Consider the following 21,811-nt stretch of genomic DNA (forward strand, 5'->3'; position numbering starts at 1 on the left):
AAATGTTTTCAAACAGTCCAGTGCACGTTGTGGAGCAGTGAGCATCTCTGGATCGATTTTCTGAACATGCAGTGGGGGGGGGAACGTCCAGTTGTCCTGGATTATAGGGGCTGATGGTGTGATAGTTTGATCTGGGACATTTCTTGTCCGGGAATTGTTGGGAATATTGGAACACCTTGGATTACAGGATGAAATGAGGGTGTTAAAAGGACTTGTTTTCCGTGTAATGTGATGAGGGGCCAGAAGTAAGAGAGGGAGAGAGAGAATTAGCGAGACTTGCTCCATTTTTGCAATGTTTCGTGTTTTGATTGCATGACTTTGTATTTGTAAAGTATGATTTTTTTTTTGTATTTGGTGTGTTAAGATTAATTTGCCATGACTGTTACTACTCTCTCTATATACATATATATATGTATATATACATACATGATAAACAACCACATTTAGATCATCACTGCATATTCTTCATAGTTCTCTCCCAAGAGCTCAAAAGTTAGACTTTTGGGTTAAATTATAGTGTTTTCAGCAGTGGAGAGTCAGGAATTACAGAGACGAGGGTAGCACAGCATTCAGGACTGTAAACAATGAGGCTGGAGGGTCCAGTGAGTGAGACTCTGTCTGACCTGGACGTGAGCTGGAAGGGTCCCGGTGTAAGGTCAGACCCACAGCCTCTGGACTGCTGGAGTGATCCCTGGCAGAGCTTGGACTGGGAGTCAGAGCGGGTACCGGCTGTAAGTCTTTCCGGGAGGGAAGCCTATAATGTCACTTATTTTTGGTTGTGTGTGAGAAGATTAACATGAACTTCCAAGTTTAAAAAGTCAACCAGTTTGGATAGATTGAGTCAACCATATTGGTCTTACAGTCTTTGCAAGCATGTAATGACTTTTTGTTTGTAATGTAAATGTTACTAGACGTGAAGTTGCCTATAAGTAAACATGGGTGTAACACTGCAACATTGAGTTTAGGCTATTTAGGAGTTGCAAACATACATGGTAGATGTAAAGAATGAGAGCAGAAAAGGTACAGAGAGTTCCAGAAAGGTTTGAGATCCATCTACCAATTTAGGTGCTGGAGTTCCACATTATGGCATCAGTGTGTTTGCCTGCCCTCTCTTGTTCATAACCTTGGCTTGGAGAAAATCCCGATCATTGTTGTGTCTTTCTGCAGGTATTGAGTCCCACCTACAAGCAACGCAATGAAGACTTCAGAAAGCTATTCAAATCACTACCGGACACTGAGCGACTCATTGTGGGTGAGTTTGATCCAGACCCCCTCCCCGGGAGTATGAATATTTGTTGTGTCAGGATGATTAAAGTCTGTCTGGTTTTCGACCATATCATTGCACAAAGTTGCTTCATTAGTTTCCGTTCCGGACCGAACGTTCATGATTCACTCTGAATGGTGTAATTCATTTTGTTGACCTTTGACCTCCACCAGACTACTCCTGTGCACTGCAGAGAGATATCCTCCTGCAGGGCCGTCTCTACCTCTCTGAGAACTGGATCTGCTTCTACAGCAACATCTTCCGATGGGAAACCCTGGTACGCTCTGTTACTCTGATACTCTATGTCATTCCTCTGTATACAGCTAGAGATGCACTCCATGTTCAGACACTAAAACAGGTTTGCGTCACCCAATCAATACCCATGATTCTTCTTACTTTATTGTATCCATTTAGAAACGTTTTGAAAGAGAATGAGTATCAACATAATCAAATTTAGTCAGATCCCTAAAACTGGGAAGCTTTTCTGAGTCATCCTCTTGGACTAAGTATTGATTGTATGTTGCATCTGATATGTGGATGGAATACAGAGGTTGCATTTTCTCATAACATGCAACAATTTAGTTGAGTTATGAGCAGAGTTATAGTTAACGGTTCGTGGTTGAACGGTAAATCATTTGAAAGCTGTGACGATGTTTCTCTTGCTTTCAGCTGATGGTTCGCCTGAAGGACATTTGCACCATGACCAAGGAGAAGACGGCTCGGCTCATTCCCAATGCCATCCAGCTGTGCACCGACAATGAGAAGGTGAACAGAAGGTCTTGGCGTGGGTGTGATTGGTCACTGCAAATGGAAATAAAAGGGGACGTGAAAGGGGGCTCTGTCTAAGATGTATAATTTAATTCTGTATAAGGTAACGTAGGAGGGGAAAATATGAGCTTCAAAAAGTAAAGGTACATTCTGAACAGGAAGTGATTTTCTTAAGCTTAGTCAATAAGACCTAACGGTGGCCATTTAATCCTCCAGCACTTTTTCACGTCCTTTGGGGCGAGGGACCGCACCTACATGATGATGTTCCGGCTCTGGCAGAACGCTCTCCTGGAGAAGGTAAGGATCGCCAAGTCAGGCCAATCCATTTCTTTCTCTTGCCCTTAATCCCTGTTACAGTCCAAACCGGTCCCCACAGGCCTACTTTCCTTCCCTCACCCTAAGCCCTATAACGTATGCTTCTGTCCACTCTGCCTTCTGTGATATTGTGATCGCTCCTCCTTGTGAAATCCTCTCTTGTCCCCTCTCCCCCATGCTCATCAGCCCCTGTGCCCCAAAGAGTTGTGGCATTTTGTCCATCAGTGCTATGGCAGCGAACTGGGGCTGACCAGCGATGACGAGGACTACGTCCCCCCCGATGATGACTTCAACACCATGGGGTGAGATTCACCACCGGGAAAGAACATTGACAACAGACATATCAATGCTGAATTGATGGGAATTGTTGCAAAAGTCTTTATTTAGGCCTGGCATTTAGAGAAAGCTCAAATATATCGGAGTGCAAGTCCCCAGAAACAAAGCCAGCTTCCAAAATAGTTGTGGAGGCCTGTAATAATTTAGAGTGCTGAAAGAAATATGAACCTCCGCCAGAGACATTTATTATCGATTACCTAGCAGAAGAGCAAACACAAACAGTGTGTTGTCATGCATACATGATAACACACATTAAACCGATACAGGCATGCCCTTATCGCTTTCAACTCATACCTACCAAACACAGAACCCCTGCTGTCCGTCTTTCTGCTACAGACATGTGTTGTGTTGTGGAGGGCTCTGTGTCCGTTCGCCTGGTGCATTTCCCAACGCCGTTCTGACCACCCAACACCCCCCCCCCCCTAATTGGCCCTGTGGCGACTGGACCAATCGGACAGCGCGTTGATCCCCGCTGCACCGCGTTGGGAAAAGCAAAGGCCTGTGAGTCCGTTCAGTGTTGGTAAGCTGGTAACCTTGACCTACAGCTGCTGTCCGTCTCCCTGGTGCAGGTACTGCGAGGAGCCCCCGGCCGAGGACAGCAGCGAGCACCACCCGGACGCATGCAACACCCCGGCCAAGACCCCCCCTGACATAGGCCCGGGAACCCTGCTGCTCCCGCAGGAGGCCTACATCGGGGTGGACCACGACCGGCCTGGACTAGAAGCCCTTCTGCCAGTGAGAAGACAGGAATTATTAGGAATATTACTATTAGTAGTAATGGAAGTGTTAGCAGTAGTAGCAGCAGCAGCGGCAGTAGCAGTAGTAGTAGTAGCCACAGTAGCAGTCGTAGGAGCAGTAGCAGTAGTAGTAGTAGCCGCAGTAGCAGTAGCAGTAGTAGTAGTAGTAGTAGCCGCAGTAGCAGTAGTAGTAGTAGTAGGAACAGTAGCAGTAGCAGTAGTAGTAGCCGCAGTAGCAGTAGCAGTAGTAGTAGTAGCCGCAGTAGCAGTAGCAGTAGTAGTAGTAGCCGCAGTAGCAGTAGTAGTAGTAGTAGTAGGAGCAGTAGCAGTAGTAGTAGTAGCCGCAGTAGCAGTAGTAGTAGTAGTAGCCGCAGTAGCAGTAGTAGTAGTAGCAGCAGTAGCAGTAGTAGTTGTAGCAGAGGCAGCAGCAGTAGTAACAGGGGGGTCATCCCTATGTTCCCCAGGTCCTATGTTCCCCGGGTGCAAAGGGTTAGGGTCAGGTTTAGGGTTATGGTTGGGGGTTAGGGTTACCATCCTACGAATATGTTCCCTGGTCACATACAAAGCGGGGAACATAGGACCCGGGGAACGTAGGTACGCTCCCGTAATAGGAAGTATTTGTGCCATTTTAGGCAGTGGTATGATTAGTAAGTCTATCAGCACAGAGAGAGAGGATGCAGAATCGATCTAATTTCCTGTACATTGCCGTTGTCTTCCACAACGCAAACATACAGACAATATAGTTTAGAAATTACTGATTAAAACAACCCAAATGCAGCCTGGAATGTGGTTGGACAGTTTCCAAACCCATGCCTAGCACCATTTTTGACAGTTTAATTCCTATGCGTGTATGCTTTTGGGTTTAGTTGGATATTTACTCAGAGAGTTTAGAGGCCCAACAACCCAATACGTCATAAATCAAACACCCCTGAGAAATTGTATGTACCCGCAGGATCCTTGTCAATTCTTGGTATTCATGGGTCTTCATGGTTGAATGCACTTATCTTAAGTCTCCTTGGATAAAACCGTCAGCTAAATATATGCAACATAATTGAATGTAGAGCACTCAGTTTCTGGTCCCAACCCATTGTGGCCACTTGATGTCACCTCATGTTATCCTCAATGTAAGAATAGGCTGTCCCAAACGGCCAAGGTGCTGCCTATTCAGGGAGCAGAGAGGCATCAAGTTTCCGACGACAAGAAAAACTATTCCAAACACAGCCCAGAGTTTGTGTTCAGATATAAGTTACATTGACTTTTAGACTACAACAAACAATAATTCTAATCAGAGAAATATAAAACAATTAGTCGGAATGAGGTGGTAGTAGTAGCATACCGTCTACAGTCGTCAACCGTTTGGAGACAGCATAATGTTGTGACGCATCGCTGCCTTAAAAGTCCTCTCAATCCAGAGAGGACGTTGCCTTTTTTTAAAGGCAACGTCATTAAAAAACAGCAAGGCAGCAGGAAGCTACGGCCGTGATCCCCGACCGTAGGAGCTTATCACACATGAGGTGTATTATGTTTCCTTATTTTGTTTTGAAAAAAATAAAGAATCAAATCGAATGTTTGAACACTCGATCAATCCCTGTCCATTCTCCGGGATCGGGGCCACACGGTCTACCGGTCAGTTTTCAGTGTGTTCGTTGTTTGCCCGTTAGATAGCATCCCTAACCAAACCCTCCACCGGCCCACAGGACGAGCTGCCCCTGGGCTTGGTCGAGGAGGACCCCCCCACACCGCTGCGCGAGGGAGAGGTCCCGCCCCCTCCTCTGCTGGCCGAGGAGCAGGCGGACCAGCAGGACGTAGGTCACAGCCCGGCGCCCTCGCTCGACCTCGACGAGCACGAGGAGCTGCCCACCGAGCTCAGCGACTCCTCAGAGACCCACGACGAAGGTGTGGAACACACACACACACACACACACGTGGTTATATACACTGTTGCATACAACGGACACCTATTGACATACACTTAACATTCAAACGTTTGCATACACTTAACGCAACATGCATTTAACCCATTTGCATACACTCAACAGTAAGTTTGCTTACATTAAACCCACACTCAAACACCTACATACATTTACATATACTAAACAAACACACACACACACACACACACACACACGCAACATTCGTTAAACACACATACACATTCACACACTCACTATCATGCACACCCACTGTCATGCGCACACAAGCATGCACATATTCTCGCACACGCAGGTGTGCAAGAAGACAAACACACGCAAAGCTACATACCTCACACACACACACACACACACATACGCATGCAGCACATTCACACATGCACACACACACTCACACTACCACACAAACAGCCAAATGTGTTGCTGTTCCCCCAACGTGGTACGTGTGATCCCGCCCCAGGCGAAGTGCAGGCCTTCCAGGAGGATCTGCGGGGGCGGCAGTACATCAACGAGGTGTACAAGTTCAGCGTGGACAAGATGTTCAGTGTCCTCTTCACCGAGTCCCCCTTCATGAGGGGCTTCCTCGAGCAGCGCCGGTTCTCAGGTGAGCATCACACGTGGAAGGTCCCTTACACCCTCACCCTTACACTGGGGCCTCAATGCCGCGTTTCCTTCGGCGGGTGCGCTTCGGTATGCAAGGGTAAGGCACGTTTCGCGTTTTTCCACATCCAAAAGTGGCCGGGGTCCAGACTGATGAGCCGTACTCATCACCAGTACTCCTCTATTGGGGTACTGAGACGTCTGAAAGGGTGCCAACAAGTTCGAGCTACACACGCCGTCTGTTGATTGGTTGACAGAATCGTCACTTCCTTGCGACAGGGGGGAAATAACAAAATAACACTGTACCCGCAAGAACGGAGAAAGCTTAGTTTATTGAAGAAAATGTTGCGCAAAAGTTTGACGTCCATCTTGGCAACCTACATTGTTTCTCTTGGTTCATTCTGTATCATTCTTCTTTTTCCTTGGATTTATTAGCAGGCTACACTGTGTCGGGCTGCTATGAGGTCACGATGCCTATGCATATTTCTACACACTGGCCCAACCATTGGTCATCTGAAACGTTTGGGAGACTCGGATGAGTTCAGGAACATATCTTTTCTGTGTGTTCACCTGTGTTGGAAGATTTTGGAACCGCGCGGACGGTGTCTGGTCCGATTCCGCAATAAAAAATCTGGGAGCGTTGGCCTCTGAGGATCTGAGGCTCTGATTTAACCACTGCGGTGTGTGGGGGGGGGCGGACTAGGGCCACGAGACTAGCGCCACCCAATGTTTAGGAGACTTATTGCATCTTGCGCAAGTGCAAATCGTAAACATTACTGTGTAGTTGGCAGTAGTCTTCGTCGTGTGTTTCAATGCAACTTTTCTGACAAACTGGTCAGAAGATCGCAACGGAGGGGTCAGACATAGGCAGTTGGCTGAGTTTGGGCAGTGTGTAGGCCCCTATAGATTCCGTCCTCAATGGGCGTGGTCAAAACCGGGGGGGGAAATTCATCACATGTTGCCTGACTGAAGATGGTCCAATCAAAAGTCAGAACCCGTAACGCACTTGGAATATATTTGCATAAAGTTAACATTGAAATTATATCTTCTATGCATCTTTTTCCAAACCCTGTTCTGTATCCGGCAAGCCCCCCCAACACGCATGTGAGGTGTCCCATAATGCTTGTGGCCACACATTATCGCATGCTATACAAAGTCAATGGGAGGTGTGGCCAATCGTGTGAAGTTGGCTTTGGGTGGGGCCAGGTCTAGAGCAGTGAACATTTCCAATGTTTTCCCACGGATTTGTATCTGGATATGGATTTACAGCGGGGTAGTTCAAAGGACGTCCTAGCCAAAGTTTAGTACAATAAAATCTGTTGTTGGAAAGTAATGCGCCAATCATTTATGTCACGAATAAATCAAAAGTCCCCAGTTTCCCTCAGGCATTTTGACCCCTAGCTCAGACTTTACATTCCTTCTCCAGACGGATGAGGAGTATTTTTTGGTTAAATTCGAATTTTCTCAGACCTATTAAGGCGTATATTTCTGGTAACCAGGACAACTCGCTTGCACTCTCTACTTATCTCGCTTGGTGGTCCCAAAGAGGGCGATTGAGCTGCACAAAGAATGTTTATATCACCTCGCAGATTTCATCTCTTCTTGCCAAGAATTCATATCAGAAAACCATGCAGAACGTCTGTGGTTAATTTCAGTAGCATTTCCGTTGGCTGAAGAAAAGCTGTAAAATAAATATTATGGGGGCCTTTGAAAGTAGAGTTGTATCACATTTCCCCCGGTTTTAGTGAATCCAGTGCTAAGCCTAAGGTATTTACCAACAACTATGAATCTGCTGTCTTGCATTCAGCTACACTTTTCGATTTTATCTCAGGTTGGTTCTCAGTAGTTTTCTGGGCTCAGTGTGACATTGAATGAAACATTTCCCCTCCATAAAAAAACCCTCCATCAGCCGATAATTCCAGAAAGTATCTATTCTGATACTGATAGCCGTTACTCCCGTGGTATCAGCTCAACATGTGACAGCAGTAGCAGTATGTTTAACGCTTTTGTCCTGTCCTCCAGACGTGGTGAATCGTCCCTGGACTACAGAGCTGGAGGCCGATCAGACCAGAGAGCTCACGTACAACGTGTCCCTGAGCAACCCCCTGACGCCCAAGACAGCCGCTGTCTCAGAGACACAGGTGAGGGCGCCCTCTCCTGGTCATTCACAGACAACACTGTTTGTACAATAATGGCATTTATTTAAAGGGGTGATATCATGCTCGGCTTTTCCCTTGTCTGTTATATGACATATGATATATGTATACATGTTTTACGTCTGCTAAGCTAGAAATACCTAAGTCCGGTCCAGGGAGAATATTCGCACCCTAACAAAAGCATGACATGGGCTCACTAATCGTCACACATACGCATGTCATTTTAACATGTGCCATCCGAATAAATCAAAATTGTAAAACATTGAAATTATATGATATTTTTGCAAGCCTTAGACTGTCCCTAAAAATCGCCAATCCCAGATGAGTCCGCTCCTTCCAGGGACGGCTAGAGGTGCAACAGATGCCGAATGTGCAGTCCCTGCTGGTTGAGCCATGGTTGTTGTTGTTGTTGTTGTCAGACTCTGTACAAAGCCAGCCGGGAGAGGGAGTGCTATATCGTGGATGCAGAGGTTGTGACCCACCATGTGCCCTACCATGACTACTTCTACACCCTCAACCGCTACGTCCTCACCAGGGTGGCCAAGCACAAATGTCGGCTGAGGTATGTCATACGTTACTCTCTTCTTCTTCTTTATTTCCTTTTTTCTTTTTTTCTTTTTCTTTCTTTCTTCTTTCTTTCTTTCTTTCTTTCTTTCTTTCCTTCTTTCCTTCTTTCCTTCTTTCCTTCTTTCTTTCTTTCTTTCTTTCTTTCTTTCTTTCTTTCGATATGTGTTCTGTCTTTCTTATTTGTTTCAATGAAGTTGATTGGTGCCAAGGATTCATGAATTGCTCTGGTTTGTATTCAATGTAAAATAGAGTACTAAGCTGTGTGTGTGTGTGTGTGTGTGTGTGTGTGTGTGTGTGTGTGTGTGTGTGTGTGTGTGTGTGTGTGTGTGTGTGTGTGTGTGCGTGTGCGTGGGCCTTGCAGGGTGTCAACAGAGATCCGCTACAGGAAGCAGCCGTGGGGGCTGGTGAAAGGCTTCATCGAGAGGAGCTCCTGGAGTGGCCTGGACGAATACTTCAGACACTTAGGTGAGGATTCTGAGTTCATTAATCTTCAATGAGGAAGCACACACAGTGCACTGCGCCTGTGAGTGTGCCGCCTGTGGTTAAAACATGTCATTGAATACATAGACAAGCAAAGCTGTTCCTTTGATAAGACAAAAGAAGTCGATAGTTACAGACTTTTTTTCAGGCATAAAAATGATGAAGATAAAAAAAGGCTGAAACCAATGTTGTATATTAACATATGTAATATATTATAGTTGCACTAAATAATACTAATAACGCTTTATTTTTGATGTATCTCCTTCCCATAATCAGGGAAAAACCCAAGCTGCTAAACAGCACATTAGTACAATAAAACAGCTGCTAAATAGCTAAATTATATGTGTCTCTGATGAAAATGTTTTATTAAGGCCTGTTGTTAAAAGAGGTTGGTGTCTGGGGAGCCCTTAAGTGATCCTACAATATTAGAGATAACTCTCACATACCTTCCTCCAGCTGCTCTTCAAGGCTCTCCACTCATACTAAGGAATAGTGGAGGATTTAAGGATTTTAATTTAAAATGATACTGATCCAGCAATAGAGGGCGGGACCAGGGAGTTGTTGTGGAGATGTTTTTAATGGGAGTCCGGGGACCTAGTAAGACTAGTGGTCAAATTCATGACCTTTTCTCTTGGTCTTTTATCTTTTGTTCAACCTAGAGCTGCTTAAATCTGTACTCTTAATGCAACCCTTGTAGCTAGCACTGCTGAATGTGACAGTTTGTCCCTATAGGGGATGTTCTTTCTCTAAATGTATATTCCTTAATTAATGAAAAAAAAAAACACAACATTCCAACAAAATTCAAACGTAAGATAATTCTCTTGTTTTATATTTATATTTGAATCTGCCAATAACAATTGTTAACCACACACACCCACACAAACACACACACGCACACACACACACACACACACACACACACACACACACACACACACTAACACACACACACACTAACACACACACACACACACTAACACACACACACACACACACACACACACCCACACACACACGCACACGCGCACACACACCCGCTGCAGAGCTGGCGCTGGCCAAGGCGGAGGAGGCGCTGTCGGAGCCCCTCCGGCGGTCGCTGCGGTCCATGCCGGTGAGGACGGGCGCCGTGCGGCGCAGGAAGAGGCCCCCGCTCGCCGTGCTCCTCCTGGCCCCGGGCCTGGCCCACGAGGTCCTGAGGACCGGCGCCCAGCCCGAGGACGAGGACGAGGAGGAGGACGAGGAGGAGGAGGAGGAGGAGGAAGAGGACGGCGTGGCGGAGCAGGGCATCCGGCGCATTAAGCACGTGGCAGGTGGGTGTGTGTTTTTCGTGTGTGTCGGGAATTATGTTGGTTGTTTGTGTGTGTGTTGTGTGTGTGTGAGCTTTTTTCATGTGTTATTGTGTGTATGTGTGTTTGTGTGTGTGTGTGTGTGTGTGTGTGTGAGTGTGTATGTTTGTGCATTCATGTATGTGTGTGTGTGTGTGTGTGTCCGTGTCAGTATCTGGTTGTCTGTGTCTGGGTGTCTGTATGCTCGGTGTGTGTGTGTCTGTGTCAGTATTTTTGTCTGTCTGTGTGTGTGTGTGTGTGTGTGTGTGTGTGTGTGTGTGTGTGTGTGTGTGTGTGTGTGTGTGTGTGTGTGTGTGTGTGTGTGTGTGTGTGTGTGTGTGTGTGTGTGTGTGTGTGTGTGTGTGTGTGTGTCTGGGTGTGTCTGGGTGTCTGTATGCCCGGTGTGTGATGTTGTCCCTGTGTCTGGGTGTCTGTATGCTCGGTGTGGTGTTGTCCCTGTGTCTGGGTGTCTGTATGCTCGGTGTGTGTGTGTCTGTGTCAGTATTTTTGTCTGTGTGTGTGTGTGTGTGTGTGTGTGTGTGTGTGTGTGTGTGTGTGTGTGTGTGTGTGTGTGTGTGTGTGTGTGTGTGTGTGTGTGTGTGTGTGTGTGTGTGTGTGTGTGTGTGTGTGTGTGTGTGTGTGTGTGTCTGGGTGTCTGTATGCCCGGTGTGTGATGTTGTCCCTGTGTCTGGGTGTCTGTATGCTCGGTGTGGTGTTGTCCCTGTGTCTGGGTGTCTGTATGCTCGGTGTGTGGTGTTGTCCCTGTTGATGGTGCTGTGGCCCTGGTCCCCAGGCTCCACGCAGACCAGGCATGTCCCGGACCGTGTGCCCGGGGGCGGGGCTGGAGGAGGAGGGGGGGGGGGCCTGGCGCTCCATGGCGTCTCGAAGATGCTGCTCCTCATCAGCTATGTGTGAGTGGCCCTTCCTCCAACTCACTGTTAGTGACTCAGAGGATAATATTCTTATATTTCCGTTGGGGGAATTTTGGGACCCCGAATTCCTCGCCCTAATGACCACATTTGAAATTAATTGACGCAAAATGATACCCCTTCTGTTTATTATTTGCACCATTGTATGGCAGCTTTTATGTCTGCTTGCCATTTTAAATAACAAATATAACACACAGTGTCTTTTCATGTACAGGAAAATAAATTCTTAAATGATATTATATCTAATAGCCTACCTGCGTGTCACAGGAATATGCACATGTGTAAAGGCTACTGGTATGGATAGTATAGTTAGGAGGGATGTTTGAAACTTTATATACTGAAGATTGATGAGGCAGAGAAGCTTCTTCTGCCTTCGATTAACCTCTAAACCCGCCTGCATTATCTCCTCTTCTTCCTTGTTATGCTTCTCTCTGTCGCACCGCACAGGATTTGTCTAAGGTAGGCGGCGTGTTTTCAACGAGTGACATTTCTTTAAAATAGTGGACAAACGATTTTTTGATACATTTATTTTGTGAATGAAATATGCTGAATCTCTCTCTCTCTCTCTCTCTCTCTCTCTCTCTCTCTCTCTCTCTCTCTCTCTCTCTCTCTCTCTCTCTCTCTCTCTCTCTCTCTCTCTCTCTCTCTCTCTCTCTCTCTCTCTCTCTCTCTCTCTCTCTCTCTCTCTCTCTCTCTCTCTCTCTGTGTCTCCCGCCCAGCTTGGTGTTGCTGGTGTTCCTGAACATGATGTTGTTCTACAAGCTGTGGGGGCTGGAGTACACCGCACAGAGCCTCACCTCCTGGCGCGATCTGCAACCACAGGAGAGGTAAACACAACACACACACAGTTCACACATGTCACCCACAAACACTCACACACTCACACACAACCCACTCACACACACACGCATACACAAAAACAACATACGCCTGGCCTTCCCCTAGTGGTTGTGGATGTTTGTTAAACATTAGGGTTAGGGTTTCACAATGATGAAAGCAAAAATCTTAACGTTGTGAAAGGGATGGAATGTTTATATTTCTACTCAAAAAACACTGGGAGGGTTTCAACAAATGAATGAATCAAATCTATGTGTGTTTTTCGGAATATGCGCTAGACTTACTACTGCTGTACAGTACTTATACAGTACAGAAGAGCAGTGTAGCACAGTACAATGTAGTATAGTATACTGCAGTATGGTACAATATAGTGCAGTACAAACCAGTACAGCATACCGTAGTACAGTCCAGAAGATAGCCCTTATTTGTGTCTGCAGCAAACCTCCCCAGACCAACCTTGAGTGGACGCAACTGTTGGAGTCCCAGCAGCGTTACCATGACGACGAGCTCCAGAAATGGAAGGAGATCCTGGAGTCGTCCGTGTTGCTGCTGTACGAGGTGAGCAGGAGGGTCTGACGGCCGACTTTAAAATCACTGTCTTACTGAGTCTGTCTGATGCGCTATGATGACTCGGCCAGCAGTTTCAGGAGTTCCTTGGGCCTAGCACCAGGCAAAGGTTGGCCTAAGAAGCGTAGCAAACATTGCAGTCTGGACCCAGGTTTGGGTAACATTTCAAAGTCAAGATAATATAAGATAAGATAACACTTTATTGATCCCCTGGTGGGGAGATTTGGGTGTGTACAGCAGCAGATCTGAAAGACAGACGAAAATAGAGACACCAAGTATACTGTCCTACAAAGCTTGACTACAGTTACTAAGGGTAAAACTGAGGAAAAAAGCCATTAAAGTGTTTTAAGTGGCCTGCCAATTGGGTCATAGGTAAATAAGAGATATTGCCCTAAATAACACAGAACAAGTCCTGGTAGGTAGGGCCAAAACTTTTTTACTAGATAAGAAAGATAAAACTAAAAGTTTAAACAAATAAAATAAAATGGACGCATATTAACTTTCGATTGTACTTAATGTGTCCAAAGAAGGTTAATTTCAAAAAGTATTTTTTAACCAAATTGTTTGTAAAGTCAACAAAAGTGAAACCACGGGCAGGGCATGATATCCCATAATGCTGTGTGACGCAAATGTACTGGACCTGATGTCTGGTATCCGGTATTGGCTGGTCTTAATGGTAGACTACGCTAAGCTTCAAAGTTACAGCATAAAGTCTCCTGAACCTAAGTACAGCAGACATTTTGGTGGAAGTTATAATTTAAAAGGGATTTGGTTGTAATCAAGTCCGCCTGTCGCATGAGAGTACAGTGATTAATGTTACCATGGCGACTGGAGGGGTGGCGCCGGCTGGTGGTCATTGGATCTCACATCCGTCTGTACTCGAGAAAGAGAGAGAGAGAGAGAGAGAGAGAGAGAGAGAGAGAGAGAGAGAGAGAGAGAGAGAGAGAGAGAGAGAGAGAGAGAGAGAGAGAGAGAGAGAGAGAGAGAGAGAGAGAGAGAGAGAGAGAGAGAGAGAGAGAGAGAGAGAGAGAGAGAGAGAGAGAGAGAGAGAATGCCAGACAGAAGTGATATAGATTACTGGGAGTATCTATCCCAACTTAATCATGATGTGAGGGATAAATGCCTTTCTCCCCTCCCCCTTCCCCTCCCTCTTTAACCCTACTCAACCTTGTGTGTACACATTGTCCTTCCTTTTTCATTATTTCTGTTTACACTGTTGAGGCAACCCGAAACTCAAGCATCCTGTTGCCATTAGTGACTGCTGCTAGTTTTTCTATTAACGTATACATTACAATCCAGGAATAAACCACTAAAAGTGCCCTTTTATTTGAAAATAATGTACTATGTGGAGGATGCTGAGGCCAAGGCAAAGCCAAAGTTGCTTAACACTGCCGAAGTACATTATGTTCAGATAACGGAACAGCCCACCGTGGTTAATTCCACACACAACACAGGCACCAACGATGATTAGATGTTAGTTACGCTCATCAATAACGTTATATTCTTTCGACTTAATCAGCTGAATTAAAAGAATCGTTGACCATTTTTTGCTGCGTTACCAAGGGAACACCAGGTTGATAGTTGTATACGAAGGTTGTTTTAAATGTTGGATCTGTTAAAAGGCAGAAGTGTCCCATTGTGGGAAAAACATTGCACTCCCTTGAAACGTTATTGACCAATCAGGATCGGGTATTGAACAATGTGGTGGTATGATGTCCATTCATATCGAAACCTTCCAACCTCTATCCTAGATGAAGAGCTCCCTGCTCCACCTCCAGAACGACGACGGGGGGGCCACGGAGAGCCAGAGAGCAGAGGAGCAGGGGGGGGCTCCGGGCCCCTCGGTGCCACAGGTGTGAGGCCCCCATCGCAAAGCTCCCCTCAGAATGGCCCAATCGCAATGTCTCAAAAGGCACGCACGCCCACACACACACGCACGCACGCGCGCGCGCGCACACACACACACACACGCCCACACACACACACGCGTACACACACACACACACACGCACACACACACACACACACGCACACACACACACACACACACGCACACACGCACACAATCCACTCAGCCCTCGGCTGATCACTCCACCCATTGCACCGTCACCATGAGATGCTGCATGCCTCTGCACCACCGGCATCTCACGGGCTGAAAGAGGGAGCAGGAAGCTGCAGCGTTCGTCTTTGTCGCACAACTTCCTGTCTTCAAGTTTATTTGGAGGAGGAGGGGTGGGGGCGGGGGGAAGAGGAGTGGGGCTGTGGGGGACGTTTTTTCAGCACACGCAGCATCCAAGATGGCGTTTGACTGGGAAGCATGCAATACACGTCATCTTCACGGCTGTTGGTTTCACCGGAACAAAACGAAAGAGGCAGAACTTTTCCCCACAAGCTCCGGCTATTATACTGCAGTTGTATTACTAGTAATGCTAGTGTTCCCTCAACCACATACAACAGGACTATTCACTCCGCCGTCTGACTGCATTACGTCAAGCTGATCATCCGTGGAGCGGAACGCAGTGACGACAAAGGCAGTAACCATAAGTGTGTGTTTGTGCGTGTGCTTGTGCGTGTGGGCGCATGCATGTGAGTGTGCGTCTGTGCACGTGTGTGTATGTGCGTGTGTATGTATGCCGGTAAGTGTATGTTTGTGTGTGCGTGTGAATGCCTGTGGGTGCAATCGTGTTTGTGTAGTTGTGTGTGTATGGGGGGGGAGGTTGTGTGTCTGTGAGTACATGCTCCTAAGCGTGAATGCATTAGCACCCGTACATGATCATCTTATCTTTGATGGAATTTTTAAAAGGAAGTGACTTGCAGTCAGGGCTACTTTTTATATATTTAGGCAATCTAGAGCTGGTCTCCCTGGTAGCCTATGCCAGACTTGTTGCGTTTCTATGTCGTCTGTCATGTTTTTTATATACCAAACAAACTACAACAACCAAACACAAACACAAAATAGTCAATTCTGTGGATCAAGCTTTGTTTTTGTCAAGACAATAGACTGGTGAGGGAGGATTTGAAGCGGTAAGAATGTATCAGGCTTAGAAATCAACTTTTCAAATGTGTAGCCCAGAAAAAATGATTTTCCCTCCTCTTGATGCCCTGGCCAGCATAAATTATTGTTCCTGTATTTTTATTATTTAATTATCAAAAACGTTTGAAGTATATATCTATGCTGTTTATTTTCTGCTATGATTTGCATGTGAGTACAACTTTATTTTGGGAATGGTAAAATTAATCCAATGGTAGCTGCCACGTCTGGATGCTAAAAAAACAGCATCTCTTGTTAGGAGCATTGCATCGTGAGCCAGTGGAACTTGTACGAGGAATGTATTATCCCTTTATCTGTAGGGGTCGGAGAGAAAACTTCACACCTACATAACATATGTTTTGTGTTGATATTCTGTTTGACATGTCTTCTGTTTTGTATCAGAACAAGGAGTGGCTGACAATAGGTTCTTCTTCTTACTTTTCCAACTCTAGTTGATCATACATTTTGAAAGCCCTCTGCAGTCTCCTAGTAACCGTTGCTAAGCAGAAACCGCTTTCGGCGGATGAGAATCACATTTTAGCAGCCGGGATTTGATCGTTTTCACTGGATTCGCTTTTTCTATCATTCGTCTTTGTACTTTGTTGCCCAAAAATATTTATTTAATGAGTTTCATTTCATTTCAGGATTTTTTCATGAGACACTGAGCCACGTTTCTGATTAATGATTATATGATGTTGGGCTTAACTTTATTCTGATCTTATTTTTGCTTGCAAAATGTTGGCCTTTTCATTTTGATTTCCTCTTTAATTAACAGCTCTGCCAATGTAAACCATACAAAAATGTTCTACAGCGTTTCCCCTGGAGTGAGACCTACCAAAACAGCATGTTCTCTTTGTGCTTGTATTGAGGCAGAGCAAGTCTGTTAAAATGTTAGCAAGCCATACATATGAAAAGATCAGTTGATGATATCTTTTGACCATTAAAGACTATTAGCTGAGCGAGAGGCGCTGACTAAAAGAAAAACTTAATCCACACGGTATACAGAAGCAAGCTATTCTGGATGTTATTATCTGTGTATGGTGACATAAAAAAAGAAAATGTGCATTGAAAAGAATATAAGCCAACAGTATTGTCTTTGGTGCTGCCATCCATCATAACTACCGTACAACATCTGTCTTCCTCAAACATGGCGGTTATATGCTTGTGCATGTTGATGTGTAGTCTAGCCAAGGCATGGCCAATCCTTCTGGTTTCTCTCTAACGGTCAGACGTTTGTTTCGTTGTTTTAAAAGATCTGTCCGTGGAAACCAGCTATGCCCCTTCTACCTGTAAATCTACACACACTACAGCAAATAACTGATGCTAGACTAGACTAAACACAGGGAAGATGAAAAGCTTGCTTATTGAGAAGTATTTCTTTAAAGACATGTTTAGGTTCAGTTAAGATTAATGTATGGCAAAAAAAACGACACTGTTACAAATTTGAAACATGATCCGACAATTAAAGGTAGGGCAGGCAATTTGTATAAAACAGCCAGAGTAACCCAATAAATCCCAACTCTCCCTTCTGGAGCCCCACCAAAGCCACTCCCTCAACACATGGGAGTAGCTCTCTAGCTTTTGCAACAGGTCTGCCCAGCCTTGTTGAAGACTCCCGGTCCAGTGCATTGAGTGCACGAGCGTAGCCGGGTAGGTAGGTCAACAGACTGGTCGGGGGACCAATTATTTCATTGGGCCCAAAGAAACGATCAAACAGGCATAATACAGGCCTGCAGCAGCCACAGTTAAAGATATTTTTTTGGTCAGAGCATTTGGCTTTTTTGATTGATTGTCGGGATGTAAAGGGAAATTCAACAAATATGACAAAAAAGTGCTTCTAAAATAAATTGCCTACACTAGTTTTAGCACCGCAGCATGTCCATTTTTACTTTGCTCACTGCTAACAGGGACCCTTCACTGCGACTGCTTAGCTTTGGTGTTAAGCAGAATGCACATGGTGCTAAATGGACCACCTTTTCTTAATTATTTGAATACAATTTCACTTTTGACAGTGACTTTTTTATTTCAGTGTCGGTTTGGTTTTCTTCATAAAACCCTATTGGGCAATGCTGGTAAAAAAAAAAAAAAAGAGTATATCTGTTATATGACAGGATCTATAGTATAATGGCAACTGCATGGCTCTAATAACTGCTAGCAATAAGAATATTGTTGAATTAAATATAAATTAGGAATAATCATGTATATAATGATGATGTTTTTGCTGAGCCTTATTGTCTTCCAGACTTGAAATGCGTAGGAGTGATTCATAGGATAAGCAAGCATTCTTTTTTCTTTTTTTTTAATTCAACCATTAAAAGTAAAAGCAGCAGCATAATTTGCCATAAATTCTCTATTCAGTTTCAATATCAAATGTTTGCCAAATGTCATCATTGAATGTGATGCTTCTAACATAATCACTTGAGTGCTTCAGAGATGGGCATATGTATTTAAGATGTCACACTCATGAAAAGACCAGATATCAAGAGCACTGTTTGAAAAGGCATGCTTCCATGACAATCCCACGAGTCCATCCAAGCACATTCATGCAAGTTGCACACGCATATACACACAGTACGCGACCAAACCACTTGGGTTTTCTTTTGCCATATGATACCATTCTCTGTAATGTAGCACTGTATATGTACTTGTGCGCCTGTACCTTGTAAGACCTAACCAGAGATTTAAAAAAAAACGTATTTTGATGTGCATATATGAAATATTTATTTAAATATAATAATGTAATGTATATGTTTGTGTATAGTTCTAGTGATATGGACTCCTGGGTCTTAAACCATGCGGGCAGTGGTTTAGGACAACAATAACAGAAATGTATTCAAGATGGTTATGATCCATAAGAGGCTATGCAAAAGCTGAAAAGTAGAGATGGAATGAAGAGTAAAATACATACAATCTACGAACATGGCTGTGTTCTTTATTGGCTCTGTTGGTGAATCACGTCAGATATTAATTTTAACTTAAATATACTATATATACATTTATATAAATATGGGCCGATCAATAGATTAAGGAAGATATATTAAATTAATCCCAGATTGGCAATTTGGGTGTCAGGACAGACACCCAAAGTAGAAACACCTACTTAATATTATAGACCACTGCAAGCATTGTAGAGAGTAACACTCAGTTGAGCTGTACAACGTCAAACTCCACTGTTTGAACTACATGAGCCCTAGAATGCCACGAGGGGGCGCAGTTGTCGTGCTGCCAAGCGGGTTTTATATCAACCAGTAAATCTACACAGCCTGCGGCAGTCAACTTTACCATCGTTTATCTGGCGACCATTCTTTGTCTATGGCATTCCCTCTGGAGAGACTTTAACAGCCGCTTTGGTTTCCTTTCCTGCGAAACTTCAATAGGCCAGAGGAACCAAGCGCGAGTAGACGTCTCATTAATATGAGCAGCTTGGGACACGGTTAAACCGATAGAGCCAGGAAATGGGCATAGACGTATAGACCATTGCTAACAGCTGTGAGATTGTTGAACACAGTTGTGCACACAGACCAGAATGGGTTCGGCTGCAGACGCCTTCAGTCGCTCCTGGAGATGTGAAGGGAAAAACTAAATTGGACCGAGCTGCATGGAGTTATAACTGGATTGTAGCGGATTTCTTTTTTTTTTGCAGTGAAGAATCCAAACTGCATTTATAAAACTAAAACCTACACCTTTTGGGGGGGAATCATGTTCCGTGCGTTCGCTTCACCGATGAAAGCGGAACGCAGTCGGAACAAGGAGCGCCTGGAGGCCAGCTTGGCCGGTCTGTGTGAGCTGGAGCTATTGAAACAGAGGCAGGAATGTCTGGTGTTGAGTGCCCTCTGCCTCGGGGACTCCGGGACTGTCCACGGACGCCCGGCGTGGGGAGACCTCCGGGGATCGATCCGCTGCGCCGCGGACACGCCAAACGGCGGTGTGGGTGACGACTCCGGGCTCCGACGTCAGCAGTCGGTAAGTGAGCCCATGTCAGTTGCTGTAGTTAATAATAAATAAGTGTAATGTGTGGCCATCTCCATCATAAGATGAAACAACTCCGTGGAGTGTGGAAGTGCTCGGTTCATTTTTTCTAAGGTTTGTACCGTTGTGTTTGCGTGGGTGCCTTGGGTGCACGTCCTGTTTTTTGAAGACTAGGTAAAGCACATAATCCCCATGGCCTGGTGACCCCAGCCAGTGTGTCCAGGAGGACCCGGGCTGGCGCAGCGCACACCGAGCGGCCTCCCTCCACGCGCACACAGCACACCTTACCTTTTAAGGGCAATTGTTGTGTTTTCACAACTCGACCTCCATTTCATTGTCATAACCAAGTGAAATATAGACGATATAAATAACCACTTTGCCGAGGAACGAGCGCGCACGCACACACACAGACACACACACACACACAGACACACACACACACTCACTCACTCACTCACTCACTCACTCACTCACTCACTCACTCACTCACTCACTCACATATACACTTTAATAAAAGATACATCAGCTACAAAGAGTTTGTAGGAAGAGAAAACTGTTAAGATCTACATCTTCGGAGGGAGAGTCGGGATATTGCAGAAGAGATTTGAGTGTTGTGCAATGAAAGGAGTATGAACATCTTGTTCACATTGTATACAGAAAATAGTTCAAGATCATAGCAATGAACATTTCAATTACATTTAATTTCACATAACAATGGCTCACACGCACACACAGTAACAGACACACACAACAGACGGGACATCTTGGCAAAGCAAGAAGTTTATATCAACAATTGTGTTTTTCATTAGAATAAAGGAGGCATTAAGGATTCCTGTATGACCACATGGTGTTGCGGTATACAAACACACTCTAGTCTCAAACAACAACAATGGAAAATGAAGCCAGAACATAAACACACACACACGACCACACACTTACACACACGCACACACACACACACCCAAACACACACACGCACACACACTCATGCACAGAATTGATTTGTACGGCTGCCTAAAGATGACATAAGCAGGGGCTCCAGCTGCCTTCATGTCTAGCATAAATATATCTCCCCATGTGATGCAGATACCTCTCGGCCAACTGTGCTGCTGCCGACCAGGGAACGAAGGGGGAAAAAAAGCTTTATTTAATTTAATTTACAGTACAAACAGGGACATGTTTAGCCAGGATTTAGCGAATACATATCGTAGACTCCTTCCCTCTGGTATTTTTGAGCGCCCCTTCGAGACGGCAGGTGATAAAACAAACTGAAAGCACTTTATGAAATAAAGAAGGGTGAGACGTTAGCTGGAAGCTACATATAACCCGCCGCTGTTCTCCAGGCGAATGTGAGCGCCCTGGCTAGCATGACAGTGGAGGAATGTGGTCTGACTCATGGACGACAAGTGTGACGGCTGCAGCAACACGGTCTGTTGTGATGGCAAGCTGGAGATCTCCTTAGCACCCCTATGCCTCAATTATACACACACAAACACACACACACACACACACACGCGCACACTGCATACGCTCAGACACACACACACACACGCTCAGCCATACACAAACAAGCATGCTCAGACACACAAATACGCATGCACTCAGGCAAACAAATAAACACACTGCCCCCATTCTTTGGGTCCTAGGAGATAGTAGAGGATTTTATACAGAAGCCATAGTCAATCCATAGCCTTGTCACTCAAGCAGTCACTTGAACTTTGAACCTTGACCTGTGCCCTACCTTGGGAGGGTCGTAGTGGTTGGGCAGCTAGGGTCAACGTGGCAGAAACTGATGAATAAAGCAAAATAAAGAACTGGAAAACGCAGCTTTGTTGTATGCTTTTGTTCCTTTGTTAGTCTCACAATGAAAGTCTTCATGGAGACTTGTGCCAGGGAGCGTACAGTAAGAGGTGATGATAGGGATGACTGGTGGTTTCTGACATCAGTGGAAAACCGTCCGCAATGCTCAGTCAACTCTTATCTTGTCTCCTTCTCATGT

At 45.2% G+C, this 21,811-nt stretch overlaps 2 protein-coding genes across 2 annotated transcripts in view; both read left to right on the forward strand.

Moving 5' to 3' along the window:
* The first annotated feature begins 29 nt into the window (after nucleotides 1–29).
* LOC130386504 (protein Aster-B-like) lies at nucleotides 30–15,027 on the forward strand. Its single transcript, XM_056595449.1, has 18 exons — nucleotides 30–731; nucleotides 1,168–1,252; nucleotides 1,438–1,541; nucleotides 1,934–2,029; nucleotides 2,249–2,329; nucleotides 2,534–2,649; nucleotides 3,253–3,418; nucleotides 5,118–5,316; nucleotides 5,812–5,955; nucleotides 7,974–8,092; nucleotides 8,527–8,669; nucleotides 9,036–9,139; nucleotides 10,198–10,464; nucleotides 11,273–11,390; nucleotides 11,856–11,867; nucleotides 12,128–12,235; nucleotides 12,683–12,803; nucleotides 14,564–15,027. Exons 1-18 carry the CDS (start codon nucleotides 585–587, stop codon nucleotides 14,669–14,671), a joined length of 2,238 nt encoding a protein of 745 aa, XP_056451424.1. The 5' UTR covers nucleotides 30–584; the 3' UTR covers nucleotides 14,672–15,027.
* Nucleotides 15,028–19,120: 4,093 nt separating this feature from the next.
* Nucleotides 19,121–21,811, forward strand: part of LOC130386062 (dapper homolog 3-like) — a 31,929-nt gene continuing 29,238 nt past the window's right edge. Inside the window, exon 1 of the mRNA XM_056594845.1 lies at nucleotides 19,121–19,806. Within this exon, the coding sequence (XP_056450820.1) occupies nucleotides 19,543–19,806 (264 nt within the window). The 5' untranslated portion in view covers nucleotides 19,121–19,542. The remainder of the gene's footprint in view (nucleotides 19,807–21,811) is intronic.

This window comes from Gadus chalcogrammus, chromosome 7 (genome assembly GCF_026213295.1).
Source record: "Gadus chalcogrammus isolate NIFS_2021 chromosome 7, NIFS_Gcha_1.0, whole genome shotgun sequence".
In the NCBI taxonomy this organism is placed as follows: Eukaryota; Metazoa; Chordata; class Actinopteri; order Gadiformes; family Gadidae; genus Gadus; species Gadus chalcogrammus.